Consider the following 17,750-nt stretch of genomic DNA (forward strand, 5'->3'; position numbering starts at 1 on the left):
AAGCTCCTCCTAGGACCCATGGGCCCCCTCCAGGGCCCCATCATGGCTGTCTATGCAAACCATGCTGAGACTGTCCCCACACCTCTTCCTGAGGAGTAGTTCTTTGCAGTTCCTACCAAGCCTGTGCCATCTTCTATTTCTTCAGCCCTCAAACGCCAACATTTGCAACCATGGCTCCCACTTCAGAGGTGGACAACTGTAGGCTCAAGGACAAGTTGGCTCAAGGTCACCCATCATGAAGAGACAATGAATTTCCCCGACTGAGTTCCTGGGCCCTTCCTTCAGCGAACCTCCGAAATCAAGAAGGGACATTGATTTCACCCAAGGGAAGTTTATTCATAAGCAACAAAGAAGGACCCACGATGCCCAGCTTTCCATTAGAACATAGAAGACCAGATCTGTGCTTCCCGGGGAACTGGATGTGAAACGCAGAAGCACAAAACAGCCAGGGAATATGCTGGACCCCACTGCCGGCCTCAGCCACCAGCCTTGAGCCTGCTGGAAGGCATGGGCCACAGCCTGCAGGTGCTCACTGTGACCACCAGATGGCAGCGGTAAGCTTATAAATCAGATTGTCCATGGCGTCCCATGGACACCTAGGGTGGCTTCTTCCATAAAAGAGCGGCAGCTCCTGACTGGCGAAACAATGCAGAAGGGAAGAGCACAGTCTGGGTATTTACAAGCGCCAGGTGGGTAAAAATGTCCAAACAACAGGAATGGCATAGGAACAGCAGCAGCAGGCTGGGGTCTCTGCCACTGAGGGCGGTGGGCGAGGTTAGTTCTTCCTCATGGTGTAGCCCTGGATCATGCTATTGAAGTAAGCTGGAGTGTTGCGCTCTGGGTAAAAAAGAATCATGTAACACTTGGGGCCAAAGTATCCCAAGCTGATGGCCAGGAAGTTGAGCACAGTGACCAGGAGGTCCATGATGGTGACCAGCACGCCATCATGGACAGACATGAAAGTGCAGAGGGAGATGGAGGAGGTGAAGGAGAAGGTCATGCTAAGAGTGATGAACTTAGCCTCATTGTAGTTGGTGGGCAATTCCTTACCCATGTAAGCAAAGCTGAATCCCATCACCGACAGCAGCATGTCCATGCTGGTGTTGAACAGCAACCCGTTGCGGTAATTAGGGTGGCAGGTGAGGATCATGATGTTAGGGTCTTCAGGGTCAGTCCGACCAATGGGGTTGATGGTGGTGGTCAGCATGTTGCTCGCCACCAGGGCCACCTTGATGGCCGTGATGGAGGCCACAAAGACATACGGCCCACGGTAACGCACCCAGAAGCCATAGGCCCGCGGCAGGCGTCTGGCCATCTTGAAGACGCACACGATCTGGAAGGAGCGCACCGCAATGCAGGACAGGCAGATGGAGAAGCAGACAGTGAAGAAAGCCTGGCGGCAGAGACATGTGAGGACCGTGGGCGGTCCCACATACACAGGCACCATCAGAAACGCCAGCAGCAGCGGCACCAGCATCAGGAAGCACATGGCGCCCCCGGCGGAGCGCACCATGGGTGTCTGGAAATGTCTCCAGAAGACCAGCAGGATGGCCAGCGTGCTGAAGAAGCCCAGGGCGGCCAGCATGGTCACCACGATGGTGGGCACCTCGTTCCACTCCAGGAAGGACAGCCGCCGCTTGAAGCAAGCAATGTCGTTCTTGTGGGACCACATGGAACCCGGGCATGGCAAACAGTTAAACTCGTCTGCAAGAACCCACAGCATCTCCGGTCAACCGGTCCCCCACCTGAGAGCCCATGTCCTCTGGGCCTGGGCTCTGAGCCAGAGAAAGACTAAATGGACTCCTATTGCAATGGCTGAGTAATGCCCACCCCACCACCTGCAGCCTCTCTGTTAAGATATCGCCCCCTAGTGGGAGAGGCCTAAAACCACATCCTCAAGGACCTCATTCAGTTAGCATTTTGGGTGTGGGGGTGTGTGTGCCTACATTGGACATGTGAGTGTGTGTGCGTGCGTGCACACGTGTGTGTGTATGTATGTGTATGTACACATCAGTATACACGTTGGAAGACATTGGTATTATTCCTCAAATGTCATTCTCTCTCTCTCTCTCTCTCTCTCTCTCTCTCTCTCTCTCTCTCTCTCTCTCTCTCATTGAGACTAGGTCTCTCACTTGCCTGGAACTCAGTAAGTCAGCTAAACTGACTGGCCAGTGAGCCCCAGGGATCCACTTGTCTCAACCTCCCCAGCACTGACTCCATGAGCATCAGGCCTGCCTCTGTTTCATGTGGATTCCGGGGATCAAACCCATGCCCTTGTATATACAAGGTAAGCCCTTTATCAACCATCTGTCCCCAGCCCCATTGAGCGGCAGACATTGTGGCAGGTACCAGAGGTGGAGAGCTCTAAAGACCGGTCAAGCCGGGTCCCTCTCTTCATGCCACTGACAACTGTGACAGACAGGCCAGCAGATGCCTTCAACGAACCTGATCGTCACTTTGCTGGGGTCCTGCGTGTTGCTGGGCACACAGCAAGTGTCTTTATTCAAAGGTGAAATCCTCAATTAATTCTTGGTCAATGAGGTCAGGAGAAAGCCTTCCACTCAGCCCTGAACTGGGCTACACTACTGTGAAGTTAAACACAGGAGTCGGCGGTGTTCTAGAGTCTTCCAAGCAAGAATTTAGTCAACGGGACTGGGGAGATGGCTCAGTGGGTAAAGTGCTTGGCACACAGTGTGAGGACTGATCCCAGAGTACCACACAGAAACCTGTTCCTGGGCTTTTGTTTCATGGGAAACCACAAGAGGCCCCAGGCCTGGTCTCTGGCCACTGAATACTCACATTCCCTGGGAAGGCCCCAGAGACCCTGGCAAAGGGAAGGGACCCCTGAGAACTCCAGGACAGAGTAGAGGTGCTGAGCCATGTACAGAACCCGACGTCTGCTGAGGAAGGGCTGAGCAGGAGCGGTGGGAGCTGTACCTGCAGAGAGGTTGAGGTAGGTGCCCGCTGGGCAGTCCATACACTCAAAGCAGCAGGGGTGGAGACCCACGGGCTTTTTCCTTTGCCCAGGCTGGCAGCTCTTGGAACACATGGACACTGGGATCTGGAGGAGGAAGACAAGAGACAATGGGTCCTCTTTCCTCATCCTCTGGGAAGCCACCTAGCAGGATGCTCCTCAGGAGAGGGGAGCCTGGCCCTGTCTGAACAGCTGTTAGAACTGGGTCTTTGCAGGACTCTCTTGGTTTCATCTGTCTGTGACCTAATCCAAGCCACCACCCTCTGGTAAAGCACCCAAGGGTTAAGACAGAGACTTCTTGGGGATGTAGACAAGATCGAGCGCACCCCTGGGAGTGCTGGCAGCCATCTTATCGATAGCAGAGGATACCATGGCCAAAGGAAAACCAGATCTTAGTGGGGAAGACATGAAAGATCTCGAGAGATTCTGGATTCATCCTTGCCGGGACCGTCACCATCTATTCCGCTACCATGCTTTCCTATCAAGACTTCCACTTGCATGTCCTTCTGAAGAGCGGGGTCTCAGGGGAACTCGAACACAGGGGCAGTGTCCATGCCTATTGTCCCTACTGCAGGAGAGCTCAGCACAGAAAGGTCATTAAGTGTGAGCTGAATGGGTGAATTATACACAAAGGGAACAGGAGGAGGGAGGATGAGGAAGAGGAAGTGGCTGAGTCTGAATGAGGGGAGCCCTGTGTAGCCAGAGCATGGCAGAGGGAGGAAAGAGTGAACTACCTCAGGCACCACAGCTCTGGGGTGAGCCATTGTGACCAAGGAAAACTGTCTCTTATGAGCATACACAAGAAGGACCCAGGGCTCGGACCAGGGAACCACAGAAGGACCCCCCTCAACACCAGAGCCCGTCTCTTTTGACCCTGTCTCTTTGGACCTCTTTCAAGTCTGAGGTCTCTGTCTTCATGACCCCCTACACCCAGGTCCTTGTTGTACCCAGCCATCAGTTGACATTTCTAGATAACTTGTCGCCCTCCCTAGCACTTCAGAGAAAACCTTTAGTGATTCTCAGCAGCCAAAAGTAAACATCCGTGGACTGAGAAGATGCCTCAACTAGGAAAGGAGCCGGCAGCCAAGTCAGTCGACCTGAACCCATGTAAAGGTGGAAGGTGAGAAATGACTTCACAAAGTTGTCCTTTGACCTCCGTGTGTGCACTGTGGCATGCTTGCCAACACGCATCATCATCATCATCAATGTAAAAGAATTAAACATCTAATCCACTGCTAGGTTCCTGGTGCCTTATGTGGAGTTCTCTACCAGGAATATGAGCATGCGCTGTGCAGGTGCACAGGCCTCAGTGTGCGAGTGCCTGCTTGCATGTGTGCGTGTGTCACACACACACACACACACACACGTCCTTTATCTGGAGCCATAGCCCACCACTCATTGCCAGGTCTCCTGTCCCACCTCTGACCTCAAGATGTCCTACCAGCTCCTGAGTGACCAGATCGGCCCTGCCTTGCACCCCTGGGACCGACTTCATCATGTTTTCCACCCGCCCATCCATGCACTCACACATGGAGGGTAGCCCTGGAGAAATCACTCCATTGGTTGTGTGCTTCCCACAAAAGTACAAGGCCCAGGGTTCCATCCCCAGTGACCATGTCAAAAGCCAGGCGTAGTAGCTCCTGCCTGTACTGCCAGTGTTGGGTAGTTGCAGACAGGAGAAGCTGGGGGGGCTTGCTGCCTAGCCAACCTAGCTAAATTGGCAAATTCTAGGCCTCAGTCAGAGACCCTGTCTAAAAGAAGAAGGGCAGCTGCAGAGGTTAAAATCTGGCCTCCACGTGTACATGCTAACATATGTACCAGCACACATATGCATGCATGCCTGCACACACACAAACTTGGGGCAGGAATTGATGCCAACACTGGAGGACAGCATTGAAGATGAGCATTTTTATGAATAAGATGGACAGTTTTAAATACCTCGGAGAGTGCTAAAGCAAAAAGGGCTCTATAGGAGAGCGTCAACGGGGCTTTGAGAGAAACTGGAGCGGGCTGGCTTCCAGCTTGACCACAGAGAGCCTGGAGTCCTCACAGTGACAAGACAGAAGAGCCAACTGAGAACCAGCAACTCAGATCCCCAGGAAACTGGATCATGGGGCCAAGCCCAGCCTCCAAAGCTGCAGTGGGGGGCATGAAGAGGGTATCCAGGAGCACATAGAGCATTTCACCTACTAGTAGCAGAAATATCCCCACAGAGGAATCAATAAGAAAACTCACTGAGCGATGGTCTGACTGACTGATGACTGAGGCTGAATTTTTACCCACTCGATTAAAAATTCAATCTATAAATAAATAAAATAAAAGATGAATCTCTGGAGGAACCCAATGAGACCCCCAAAAAGGAGCATGAAGGACATGTAAGCCTTTGGCACAGGAACCACAGATGCTGCGAGTATAAACACATATGCCCCTAACAAGAGAGACTCCAAATACATAAAGCAAGAACTGAAGGAAAGCATGATAGCTGTAGTATTCAAAAATAACAGGTGGACATGGCAACATCAGACTTTCAGTCACTGCAGAGAATTAAACAGAGGATCCACAATGAAGTGGTAAAGTTGACCAGTACGATAAAATAGCACACTCTACCAGGATGCTCTGCCCAGCAGCAACAGAGCGCCGCACCTTCCCGAGTGTGCATGGCCATCTCCCAGGACAGACGCTAGGCAGGCTTGACGATGGTGCATGCGTTAATCAAATTAAAAAGACTGAAATCATGGCAGACATATTCTCCAGGCACAGAAGAAGGGGCTGGAGAGACTGCTTGCAGATCACCGCTGGAGCACCATTTTCCTGTCACCTTCCAAGGACTCGAACTGTGCCCCAAGGGAGAGAAATGGGCAGCAGGATTGGCCACAGGTTGCTCTGTGGATCACTAAGCCCTGTATTTGCAGGGCCCACGTGACCGAGTGCCTAGAAGCTCCAGGTGGACCTCTTACACCACAACCCCACGGCAGAGAGTGAAAGGCATGGCCCAGTAGCTGAAGCGGGTTGCTGGCTGCATGAGATTGTCCCGCTGGAGCCTGGAAGGCCCCAGAGCCTTTGGGATATTGGGCAGCCCTGTCTGGGCAAAGGGGGCATTTGATGGGTAAGTGACAGGTGGCAACCATCTTTCACTTCCACCTCTGGCTGACTGCTTGGGAGTGATGGTAGGCCTCAATCCTACGGTCCCCAGCCCTCAGCTGCCTTGTTGTAAATGGACCTTGGCGGTTATCGCCAAGACAGAGACACGGGACTGTTCTTGGGTGCCCAGCAGTCTACCCTGCGTGCCCCAGCTTCTTGTTATAACCCAAACCCCCTCCTCCTGTGACCTTCTCGTTTACTGCGGGAGGACTTCAGAGGAAACAGATGGTTTGCCATGGTCTGTTTCCCCACTAAGTACCAGAATCCCACCCCCACCCCTCTAAGACCTTGACTCTTACAATCTAGTGCAACAGTTTTCAACCTGGAGGTATGATGCTTTGGGGATCACCTAAGACCACCAGAAAACACAGATATCTACATTATGATTCATAACAGTAGCAAAATTGTAGTTATGAAGTAGCAATGAAATAATTTCATGGTTGGGGGTCACCATAACATAAGGAACTGTATTAAAGGATCACAGCGTTAGGAAGACTGAGAACCACTGCTCTTGTGACTTGAGGTCCTTTCTTATTTGTTTGTTTGCTTCTGTACTCAGTGGTGATCAAACCCAGGGTCTTTGGCATGCTGAACAGGAGCTCTACCAGCTAGCCATACCCTTCTCCTGCTTTTCCTCTCCCCTCCTTCCTTCTTCATTTCCCTTGCCTCCCTCCCTTCGTCTTTCCTTCCTTCTTTTCTTTCTTCCTTGTTGACTGGGCCTCTAACCCAAGCTGGTTTCAAACACATTATGTAACCAAGAATGAAACTGAATATCTGATCCTTCTGCCTCCACCTTCTGAGTTTGCTGGGTTCAAACCCAGGGTTTCATGCATGCTGGGCAATGTCAACCAGCTGAGCTACATACATCTCCAGTCCTCTTTGGTTGTCCTAGAGTCTCGCTACGTAGCCTCAGTCCCCGTGATGGGCAATCCTAACAACTTGGTGAAACATAGACTTCGCAGGAAACACCTCTGGGTGTGATTGAGAGGGCGTCTCTAGAAAGTTTTAGCAGAGGAGGGGAGATCCAACCTGGGTGTGGGCACTACCGTCCCAGGGGCTGGGGGCCCCGGACTGAATAAAAAGGAGGACGTGACTGAGCACCAGCATCCAGTCTCTCTCTCCTTCCTGTCTGTGGATGCACTGTGATCAGCCACCCTGGGCTCCTGCTGCCTTTCCTTCCCTACCGCGACGGACTGTATCCTCAAACCTCCAGCGGAAATAAACATTTCATTCTTTAAGATGCTTCTTATCAGTTATTTGCTGGCAGCTGCAAGGAACATGCCTAATCCCATCACCTCAGGCTAACATAGGAGTCGCATGCACTTCATCGCTGGGCTGTGAGCAGAGCCCCCCCCCCAGTCCCCCATCTCCTGGAGCCAGCACACCTTACACTCCATAATTCTCAGCTGGCAAAGAAGGACGTGACCCCAGACCCTGCCCCTCAAATGGAGGCCCCACCGGCTATTGCTGATGCATCTTTGAGGGCCCTTCTTGACAAGTCCCCAGGCACTACCCTCCAAGCTGACCGTGTCGTTGGGAGTGTGCCAGGACACATTATTGATGTAGGTCAGCTTCTTCTGGGTGGGGGAGTAGGAGGCAATGCTTTCGAAGGGATTCTGGCCGTCGTCCCACCGCCACTGGATGACGTTCAAGAGCATGGGCATGTCCCCGTGGTCGTCGAAGAAGAGACGGTTGCCTAGGAGGGTGAAGTTGACGTTCCAGATCTCCCTGAGTAGCTGGAAGGATCAGAAAGGTCATCAGAGACAGGAGCAGACATTTGAGAGCCTGTCAGCCGTGCATCAGCCTTCACACCTGCCAAATGTGAGCATCGGGAAAGCGGCAGTTGGCAGGTGGTGGGTCTCTGGAGCCTGATGTGCCTGGAGCTAGCCCTCAGGTCTGCCGCTCTCTGGGACGCTTTGCCCAACCTCTCTGGACTCCATTTCCTTTTCTGAAAAATGGAGGCAGAAGGACCCTGTCTTCTGAGTCCTGGAGTCACATTAGGAACTTAGAATGGGGGCTAGAGAGACGGCTCAGCAGTTAAGAGCATTGAATATTCTTCCAAGGACCTGGGTTCAATTTCCAGCGCCCATATTGCTGCTCACAACCACCTGTAACTCCAGTTCCAGGGGGTCTAGCGCCCTCTTCTGGCCTCCACAGGCACTTCACATATGTGGTGCACAGATTAACACATGGGCACACACTCATAAAAAGAAAAATATTAAGAAAAAAAATCTTAGAACAGTAATAGGGAATACTAACTTTCTCCCTTCCCCCTTCCTAGAAGTCACCTGGGGCGTCCCTCAGAGGTCCTCTCAATAGAAAATGTCAGCTGGAATTTCCCCTGCACCCAGTCCTTCCTGCTGCCCCACACCACAAGGTCAGCTCTTTCTGACTCCATCTCCCCAAACGGGTGCTAGCTAGAATGTGCTCTGAGCAGAGCAGCCCGGAGCTGAATTGCAGTCCTAGCTCTGCCCTTAGTTGGCTTGGTGACTTTGGATCCCTGGGACTGAGATCCCTCAGTCTTTCTAAGTGTGAAAGATCAACCACAAGGATGCACCCTATGGGCACCAGGCGATCAGTGCAGCACCGCTCCGAACAATGATGAGGGCTACCAAGGTCTCAGCACTTAAGAGTCAAATCGAGCTGGCAGCCGAATGCCTTTCAAAGAACTTCACGGTTCAAACCTTAAGTACTTAGAGCAGTGGGCCTAGGTTCTGAGGCTATGCAGTGGGGAGACATGGCTGAAATAGAGCGAAGCTGTGTGGGTATATCCTTGTGGGGGCGTGTATATGTATCGCGTATTCCACAGAGTTCAGAGGAGGACACCAAGTGTCCACCTTACTCCCTTGAGAGAGAGTCTCTCACTGAACCTGGAGCTCAGTTGGCAGCTAGCAACCCCAGCAATCCTTCCATCTCTACCCTCCCCAGCACTGGAGTTATGGGCACACACAGCCAAGCCCAGCTTTTCACATGGGTTCTGGGGATTTGAAATCAGACCTTTGTGCTTGTTGGACATCTGGAGGTAGGGGAATGCATTGTGCTTGGACCCTGAGTCCCTGAGCATGGCAATGGTGGAGCCAGTGCCTGCAAGGTTAGGCCCTTACCTTCCATGGGTAGACCGTTGTCTTGGTGCAGCCGACCTGGTCGCATTGCAGGAATTTGTGCAGGGCGTGGGCCACCGCGTAGACGGCTGAGTAAACACCATAGACCACACGCTCCCCCGAAAGGATAAGAGTGTTGTTGTAGGACTCGGTGACATTCAAGCAGGCATCACAGTCCTGGTTGCAGGTGGCCCGTGGGTTGGTCTTGTTGGGCATGGGATTCTCTGGCTTGGTATAGCGCAGTCGGAATTTGCTGAAGCCAGGGATGGACACCTTCTGGATGGTGATGCCCAGGAAGGTGCCCGTGTGACGCAGATCTGTGAGGTTGTGCAGAACTGGGTCAATAGACCAGGACTCGGAAGCGATCCACACAAGGTCCGTGATGTTCCACCGCAGCACTTCCTTGAAGAAGATGTTCAGGGCCAGCTCTGGCGAGAACACCACCACAACACGCGCTGTGGTCCACCGCAGCTTCTCAAGGATACTGTTCAGTTGGTTCTGATCCTCGGGCCCCAAGACCTGACTGGGTTCGGGTACGGGAATGACCTCCTGGAAGGCAATGCAGATTTCCCCCGTGCTGATGAGACGCTGGGTCAACAGCTGGCCATTCTCCCGGCCGTAGTCATCGTTGCTCGCCAGGACCACAATCCAGTTCCAGTGGAAGTGGGCCATCAGCTTCACCATGGCCTCGATGTGATGGCTGGCACTGGGCACCGTGCGCAGCATAGCAGGGAAGCGCCGCTTGTCCCGCAGCTTGTCGGAGATGGCACTGTACGTGATCTGCCAGAGAGGCGTCAGAGGAGCTGACATCGCCACCCTGATGACGTATGGGGACACATAAGTGCCCAGGGCTGTGTTTACATTGCCATCACCGTGGCCATCTTAGTAAATATGAGACCCTACCATACACCATGACTTGCCTGGGTGACTCACATCAGTCTCCTCATCACCTGCTGCTGCTGCTGACGGGGCACCTACTGTGGGTCACACCCTGGCTAGGTGGTACACATCTGTCTCCTTCCCACCACTTAGAAATCCTGACCAAGCTCCAACCACACATCCTGAGCACGGTTTTTCTCCTGGCAGCAGCGTCCCAGCCTCTCTATTGGCCACCTGTCCTCCTAGACCGCCACATAAGGCTTAGTTCTCGGTCCCCGGTTACTCCATCTCCTCTGCTGTGACCTCAGTCTCAGTGCACCGGACATGCAGGCTCCCAGCCTCGTTTCTCTCCCTCCACCACCCCCTCCCTCCTCACAAGTCTCATTGAGCCTCTTGTACAAACACTGTTTCAAGTCAGTGACCCCATTATCCAGCTTTGGCCCCAGATTCCCTCCTGAACCTCAGGTATGGAGTTGGGAATGTTCGCCTCCCATCTCAAACTTGACCTAGGGAATCTGTCCCTTCGAGTTTTCAGGCCAAAAGCTTTGGTGACATCCTTGACCTTCTGCACATACCACACACTCATGAGCCAGGCCTTTCAGCTGTCTCTTGAGGGTGCCCATTCAGACCCATCACCGACCTCCCCACTCCATCCCAGCCACCATCCTCATGGCCTCTTGCCTTCCTCTCCTCCTTCTTTCCTCCAGGTTCTGGCTCGGCTCTCCCTGCTCTTGCCATTGCACCTGCCAACCCTTCTTCCTGGAACGTTCCCTCCACCCCCTACCCCATGCTTGCACAACTCCCCTGAGCCCTTGAGCCTCTGTCCTGCAGTCAGCAAGCCCATCTGATCACCAGGCTGAAACGTCCAGTTCTCTCAAGCCTGCTTCAGTCTTCACCCAAAACATTCTACCTTCACCCCAGCTACTCCACCTCCACACCCCCACCCCCACCCCACCCCACCCCCTGGCTCCTCCACCTCCACTCCTGGCTACTCTACCTACACCCCAGCTACTCCACCCCCGGCTACTCCACCTCCAGCTACTCCACCTCTACCCCCAACTACTCCACCCCAGCTACTCTACTTCCGGCTACTCTAATTCCACCCCGGCTATTCCACCTCCACCCCCGGCTCCTCCACCTCCACCTCAGCTATTCCACCTCTGGCTACTCCACCTCTACTCCCCGGCTACTCCACCCCCCTCCGGCTCCTCCACCTCCACCCCAGCATTTCTAACACACTCCATCACTCACTTATCCACACATGTTGGCTGTGTCTTCCCTTAGGAGACAGACTGCACGTAGGCAGGGATTGTGCTCAGTTGCCAGGTGTTTACTCAGCACCTGCAACCATCCCTGGCACACAGTAGGTGACCAAGAAACAGTTGTTCCATGAATAAAGGGATGAGCTCAGTCCTGGACCAGACACTGCACATCAACATGTTAGCACATACTTAGCACCTACTATGTGTCTGATCCTGCTCTTGGTACTTTACAAGGTAAGGGCTGCAGTAGCAGTTCCAATACTTGTGCCAGCCTACTGTGTACCAGTCTGATCTTCAGTTAATATTCTACAGCTCTGCTGGACTGGGCTCTTTCACCCGTGTGGCTGGTGACAGATTAACAGCGGTCAGAGCTTTGTTAAGATGTGACTGAGAAGGAAAAGACATTTGCTGCCCAGCCTACGGATGAGTTCACTCTTCCAAGATCTGCTAGGTAGAAGGAGAGAACCAGCTTCCACAGACTGTTCCCTGCTCTCTACACCTGCCTTGACATGTGTGTGCGTTCTCTCCCCATAAGTAAAAAAATGTAATTCAAAACAATTTAAAAGATGCCAGGCATGGCAGTGCATTCCTTTAATCCCAGCACTCGGCTGGCAGAGGTAGGCAGATCTCTGTGAGTTCAAGGCTAGGCTGATCTACAGAGGGAGTTCTAGGACAGTCAGGGCTATGTAGAGAGACCACACCCCCCACATTTAAAAGGCAATAGAAATCAAATCAGCCTATCAGCACTTTTTTGTGTGTGCACAATGTGGGCACATGTGTTTATACACACACATGTATATGTGTGAGCATGTGTGTATAGATTCATATGCCCACATGTGGAGGCCAGAAGCTAACATTAAACATCTTCCTCAATCATTGTCCACTCTACTTTGGAGATAAGGTCTGTCAGTGAACCTGGAACTCACCAGCTTGACAAAACTTGCCCATTCAGTGAGCTCAGGGAATCCTGTCTCCACCCATCCTCAGCTCCCAGTGCTGGTCCTGGCTTTTTATGCAGATGTTCAAGATCCAAACTCCAGATCTTGTACAACAAAGACTCTACCAAAAGAGCCCTGTCCCCAGGCCTGGGTGGCACTCCTTGAGGGCCTACTGTGAGTCAGGGCTTGTGCTGGGAAACTGAGCATGCTCTTTAGTTCTCATCCCTGAGAAAGATGCAGTTTGTGGTAATGACAGCAGTGCAGACCTCTTACTGTGTGCTAAAAACTCCTTCAGGTTGACCACTTCAACCCACAGACAGTCCTGAATGGAGCTTTATCAGCCCACTTTACAGATGGGGAAACTGAGGTCAGAGGGGTGAAGAGACTCCCAGTATGTCAGCCTGCCTCCTAAGCTTGAACTGCTGTCTGCCCCTGCTCATATTCCTACCATGGCTGACAGGGATGAGCGTCTCACCCTCTGGACAGTCGCCCTCTGGTCCTCCCCAGCCACATCTCCCAGGAATCACCTGTGGTATGAGGAAATGGGAGAGGATGTTGGACACGGTGATGGCAGATTCAGAGTTGTCTGGGCCTATGACAGCCACCACGTGGGGCATATAGGAGCTGTAGTCTTCGCGGATGGGGAAGAAGTCGTCCTCCTGCGCCAGGAAGTAGAGCCCAGGATGGATGTTGTTGGAGAGGTAGCACACGTCCACCATCTCGTAGCCAAGCAGTATGCCTGGCAGGAGACTGCTGCAGTTGTTGATCTCCTCCACGGCGAAGCGCATGGCCTGCATGAGGTTGTAGCCCAGCACCTTCAGTTCGAACCTGCAGGGCCACACAGTGTGAGGGAGGGGCAGGGCCGCAGGGAGGGGAGGGGCTCACACTGTGAGGGAGGGGCAGGGCCACAGGGAGGGGAAGGGATAAGACAAACCTTTGCCCCACTCCCTCACATGGGAAAGCTTGACAAGGAGCATTATAGAAGATTCTAGCATTTACCATATCCTGTCACCACTGTCCCTGTGACCACACTGTGAGCCCTGTGATCTCTATCATTGTTCACCCACACCCACAAGGATCTCCTCCATCATTGCCATCCTCCCCACTGTCACCATCATCTCTCCCTATCCCAGCCCTCACTGCTACTGTATCTTTGTAAGCATCACTGATAACGGCATCACCATCACCAGCAACATCACTATCACCACCAACAACAGCAACAGCACCGTTGCTACCACCAGGACCACCACACACCATTACCATCACCAACAATGGCACCATCACCACCACTGCTATTATCCCTACCATATGCCTTCACTACTGCTATGCCCATATCAACAGCAGTACCATCATCAATAACACCATTACCACACTACTACCACTATTTCTACCACTATAGTATCCCTAACATCAACAGTCTCTATCACCACCACCATCACCACCATCAGCACCACTACCACCATCACTACCATATTCCGTCACTACCACTACACCACTATTACCACCAATATTACCATCATTACCACAATCACCATCACTACCATTACATCATCACCACAATGGCTCTCATCAGTACCATCATCACCAGCATAAGTACCATTATTATAACTGTTAACAGTCACTATCAAAACCACCAATGCCATCAACACCACCATCAAACAACACAATAACCATCACCATCACCATCACCATTACCACTACTATCGCCACCTCCCTCACCATCACCACCATCGTCCCTATACCCATTTAACTGCACCATTATGGCTGCAGTCAGCGTTATTAGTGTCATTGTCATGTCTCTGCCACTGGTACTGTTGATCATTACAAACCTCGCCATCATCTCCACAGGCATCAGAAAACCTAGCACCACGCTTATTGCCGTCCCTGGACCACCCCATCACCAGCCTCAAGCCCAAAGTATCTTCTTCATTGTCATCTAAATGAGGAATTCCCATGGGCAACCCTTAGCCAGCCTTTCCTCTCTGCCTCCATCTTCCCCATCTCCCAGTATCTTCCACCTCCTGGGCAAGGTCAGGATAGCTCCAGTGTGCACTCAATCTCTAAGTGGTGCTGTCACCCCAAACGGCTCACAGAGATGGGAGGAGAAGGTTCTCCAAGCCTGGAAGCACTCCCTGTCTCCCCAGCCACAACCTTGAAAACTGCAAAGCACTTCTCAGTGTCTGATGTCTGAACTGGATACCCAAACACCACGTTCTGCCTGGTTCTGCCTTGCCTGGCATCTAGACAAGGCTTTTGACATGGTCTTCCTAGGGCTCCAACATGGAGCTGAGGATGGCTTTGGTGGTGACCCTGTGAGCTTTAACATCCTGTCTTAGCAGGGATGGAACATAGGGGCAATCTAGGGTTCAGGGTTACAAACACAACTGCTTCAAATTTCAGCCGCACAAATCCTGCAGGGGGAGGGGGTGGGAGGCACAGGAGACCAGCAGGCTGGCTCCAGGACTAGGGGGTTAGCAATGAATGAGGAGAAGCATCCCAGGCCCTGGCTTGGCCTTCTGAGGACTATGTTTTCCCCGGCCCTGACTCCATGCCTCGTCCCCACCACAACTTGTAGCTTTGTACGGGGACTCACTCGTTGCACCTCGGCACCTGCAGGTAGCTGAGGTGGGAGATGCTCTTCACGTTGGCATGGAGGGAAAAGAGGCCACCCAGGAGGTAGTCCCCAGCCAGGTGGAAGTCGGAGTTCTCTATCAGCTCAACTGGCTTTGTCAGAGCGTAGAGCAGAAGCAGCAGGTGGAGTGTCCTTGCTCGGGGCCCCATGACAGCGAAGTGACAGCTTTAGATGCCACTACCGCAGTGCAGGGCCTGTCACTCCACAGCGAGGCATTTGCACAGACATTTACATAGTGACGATCCTGCCTGGGGACAGGTGGGCAGCCTTAAAGGTTCTGGGGAAGAACAGAGGCTAGACCAGGATGTAGTTCTGGGGCCCAGCGGGGCCTGCGTGTCCTGGAAAGACAAGGTGTCTTCACGATGTGGTCACACCCAGCCTTCTGCCTGAGCTCATACCTGTGTGGACACTGGCTGTGAAGACGACAGCCAGCCGTGGTGGACATGCAAAGCACATAGGGAAGTTAGAAGGGATGGCCGTGGGCACAGGGAGGCCAATCTGGCCCATTGGTTTTGTGCCCCCCTTAGCACACAAAGAGAAGAAATAGGCATACCAGTAGACATGCAACCCAGAGCTGCCCCCACCACGCATACCCAATGGATAGAAGGGAACAGGATAGGGACTCCTGGCCATCCAAGTTCCTTCCCCCACCGCCTTCCACTCTGTACCCTCATGACCTTTATACCTTTTCTTGTCTCTTCAATTCTGGCCTCTGAACCTACCCTCCTCCTGAACACATGGGGCTCTGAGCTAGCTTAGGATGCAGGGAGTGTGGGCCTTCCTCAAGGCAGGCTCCGTAGCCAGTCTACCTTGTTGGGACACTGGGCGGGGAGTGCTGGGGAGGTCTGCACTGGGTCCCCACAGGCTGGGCCTCCACAGCTCCTCATTCAGTATCATGGGATGTTAGAAGGCATCTCAAGAGTGGGTGGGCATAGTGGTACAGGGCTAGCATCTAACACTCAGGAATTGGAGCCTTTTCTCTACAGGGCGCTGGTTAGTTACTTGTCAACTTGACACCAGCTCAAGTCATCTGGGAAGAGGGACCTTGACTATGGAAGCCCCTCCATCACACTGACCTGGGGACAGATCACTAGAGGGGGCTTCTTGATTCATGGTAGATGAATCTACCATGAACTCATGGTAGATTCATGAATTCTACATTCTCATTCATGAGCCCTGAGTGAGGGCTCAGCTCACTGTGGGAGGTGCTACCCCATGGTATGAGAGAGCAAAGTGAGCAAGCCCTGGGGAGCAAGCCCATAACAGCCTCTGCTTCAGCTCCCGCTCCCAAGGTTACCGCCCCAACTCCCCTCCATGGTGCAGTACAGCCTATATGTGGAAAAGAACTGTTACCTCCGCAATTTGCTCTCGGTCCATATTTTATCACAGCAACAGAAGCTAGTTAGGACAGAGTTTGAGGCTAGCCTGGGCTACCAGAGACCGGGGGTGGGGAAGATCCTAAAAAAATCTGAAGAGGCTCTGTAGATGTGGGATGCTCTCTGCAAGGGGATGAGAGCATCACTCTCCCCTCACCACGCTGATGAGCAGGACCATGGGGCCCATCCATAGGTCCCCGTCCCCACTGAGTGTGCAGCCTCCAGGATAGATACTGAGGCTGAATGGTCCTCATTCGCCAAGTGTCCCGCTCTGTGGGCTGCCACCCCAGAACTTTCTCTCTTAAATGTTTCATCTGGTCCCCAGCTGAGAACCTGAAGGGTCGGGGCTGGGAATCCACCAGGCAGCCAAGACAAGAAGCTGTAGTGGTGTCCCATGGCTTAACATCCAGGGATGGAAACTAAAGCTTGGGCCATCATTTCCTCTTGTACTGGTACCCCGCCACCTACGTGTCCTTCAGTGTCCCCAGCAGGGACATGGGTGGGATAGGATACACTTTATGCACTGCTATGAAGGGTGAGATCAAAATGATTTTTTCCAATTTATCATGTGCACAACATGCCAGGGTGAGTGGATGGAGGTCAGAGGGCAAGCTGCAGGAGGGGGTTCTTGCCATCTATCATCAGACTCAAGTCGTTAAGCTTGGAAGCCAGTGCCTTCACCCTGAGTCACCTTGCCAGCCCAAGGCTAAATTCTCTAAAGCCCTCAGTCTAGCACCAGGCACGCGGCCTCAGCTCTAGACCAGCCTGGCCTTGAATCTCCGCACACTGGGAGGACAGCGACACTGGGGCCGGTGACACTGGGCCGATGAAGAGCTAAGGGAATGAAGACAGGACTGGACAAAGGGAGCAGGTGTGTACCCTGCCGCTTCCTCTGCCCCATCCTGCTGAAGCTCCGGGTCAGCGTCCAGCAGATGGTCCCTCATTTCCTTAGAACACACGCTTGAGCGAGTACATGCAGCAGGGGTGGCAGGGACGTCCGGCCACAGTCAAATGGCACCTGTTCAGACTCAGGGCTGTGGCTGGGGCCCTGGCCACAGCAGGCAAATGAAGGGGCTCTGCGGGGGACCGCAGACATGGGGACTGACAGCATCGACCGTGCAAAGCCTCAGGAACGCAAGTGCAAACGGAGAGCATGGCCTTGAGAGCCAGCCAAGACTGCAACCCTAAGGGAACCATGGCGGCTTTGAGTCCTTGCAGTAAAAAAGGAGACATCATGGGAGGGTCACATAGTGACAGTGACAGAGAAGCCCAGAAGCCAGTGACCTCAGTGCTTGCCTGTCAGGTGCCAGAGTCCAGGGTTCATCTCCAGAACTGTAAAAGTTACTCAGTATGCCCTGGAGTGATCGGCACCATTCACTCAGAAACATAAACGGAGCTAGAGATGCCATCCTTCCCTTCTACGAGTCATAGCCAGTGCATCCATGTT

General features: G+C 52.9%; 1 protein-coding gene across 1 annotated transcript; it reads right to left on the bottom strand.

The window, feature by feature from the left end:
* Positions 1 to 315: 315 nt before the first annotated feature.
* Positions 316 to 15,345, bottom strand: Tas1r2 (taste 1 receptor member 2). The gene is made up of 6 exons (XM_048426690.3): positions 14,889 to 15,345; positions 12,823 to 13,123; positions 9,220 to 9,996; positions 7,642 to 7,851; positions 2,938 to 3,061; positions 316 to 1,704 (listed from the first exon to the last, which is right to left on the bottom strand). The coding sequence occupies exons 1-6, from the start codon at positions 15,074 to 15,076 to the stop codon at positions 776 to 778; spliced, it is 2,529 nt and encodes an 842-aa protein (XP_048282647.3). The 5' UTR covers positions 15,077 to 15,345; the 3' UTR covers positions 316 to 775.
* Between the last annotated feature and the right edge of the window lie 2,405 nt (positions 15,346 to 17,750).

This window comes from Myodes glareolus, chromosome 6 (genome assembly GCF_982192425.1).
Source record: "Myodes glareolus chromosome 6, mMyoGla1.1, whole genome shotgun sequence".
Lineage (NCBI taxonomy): Eukaryota > Metazoa > Chordata > Mammalia > Rodentia > Cricetidae > Myodes > Myodes glareolus.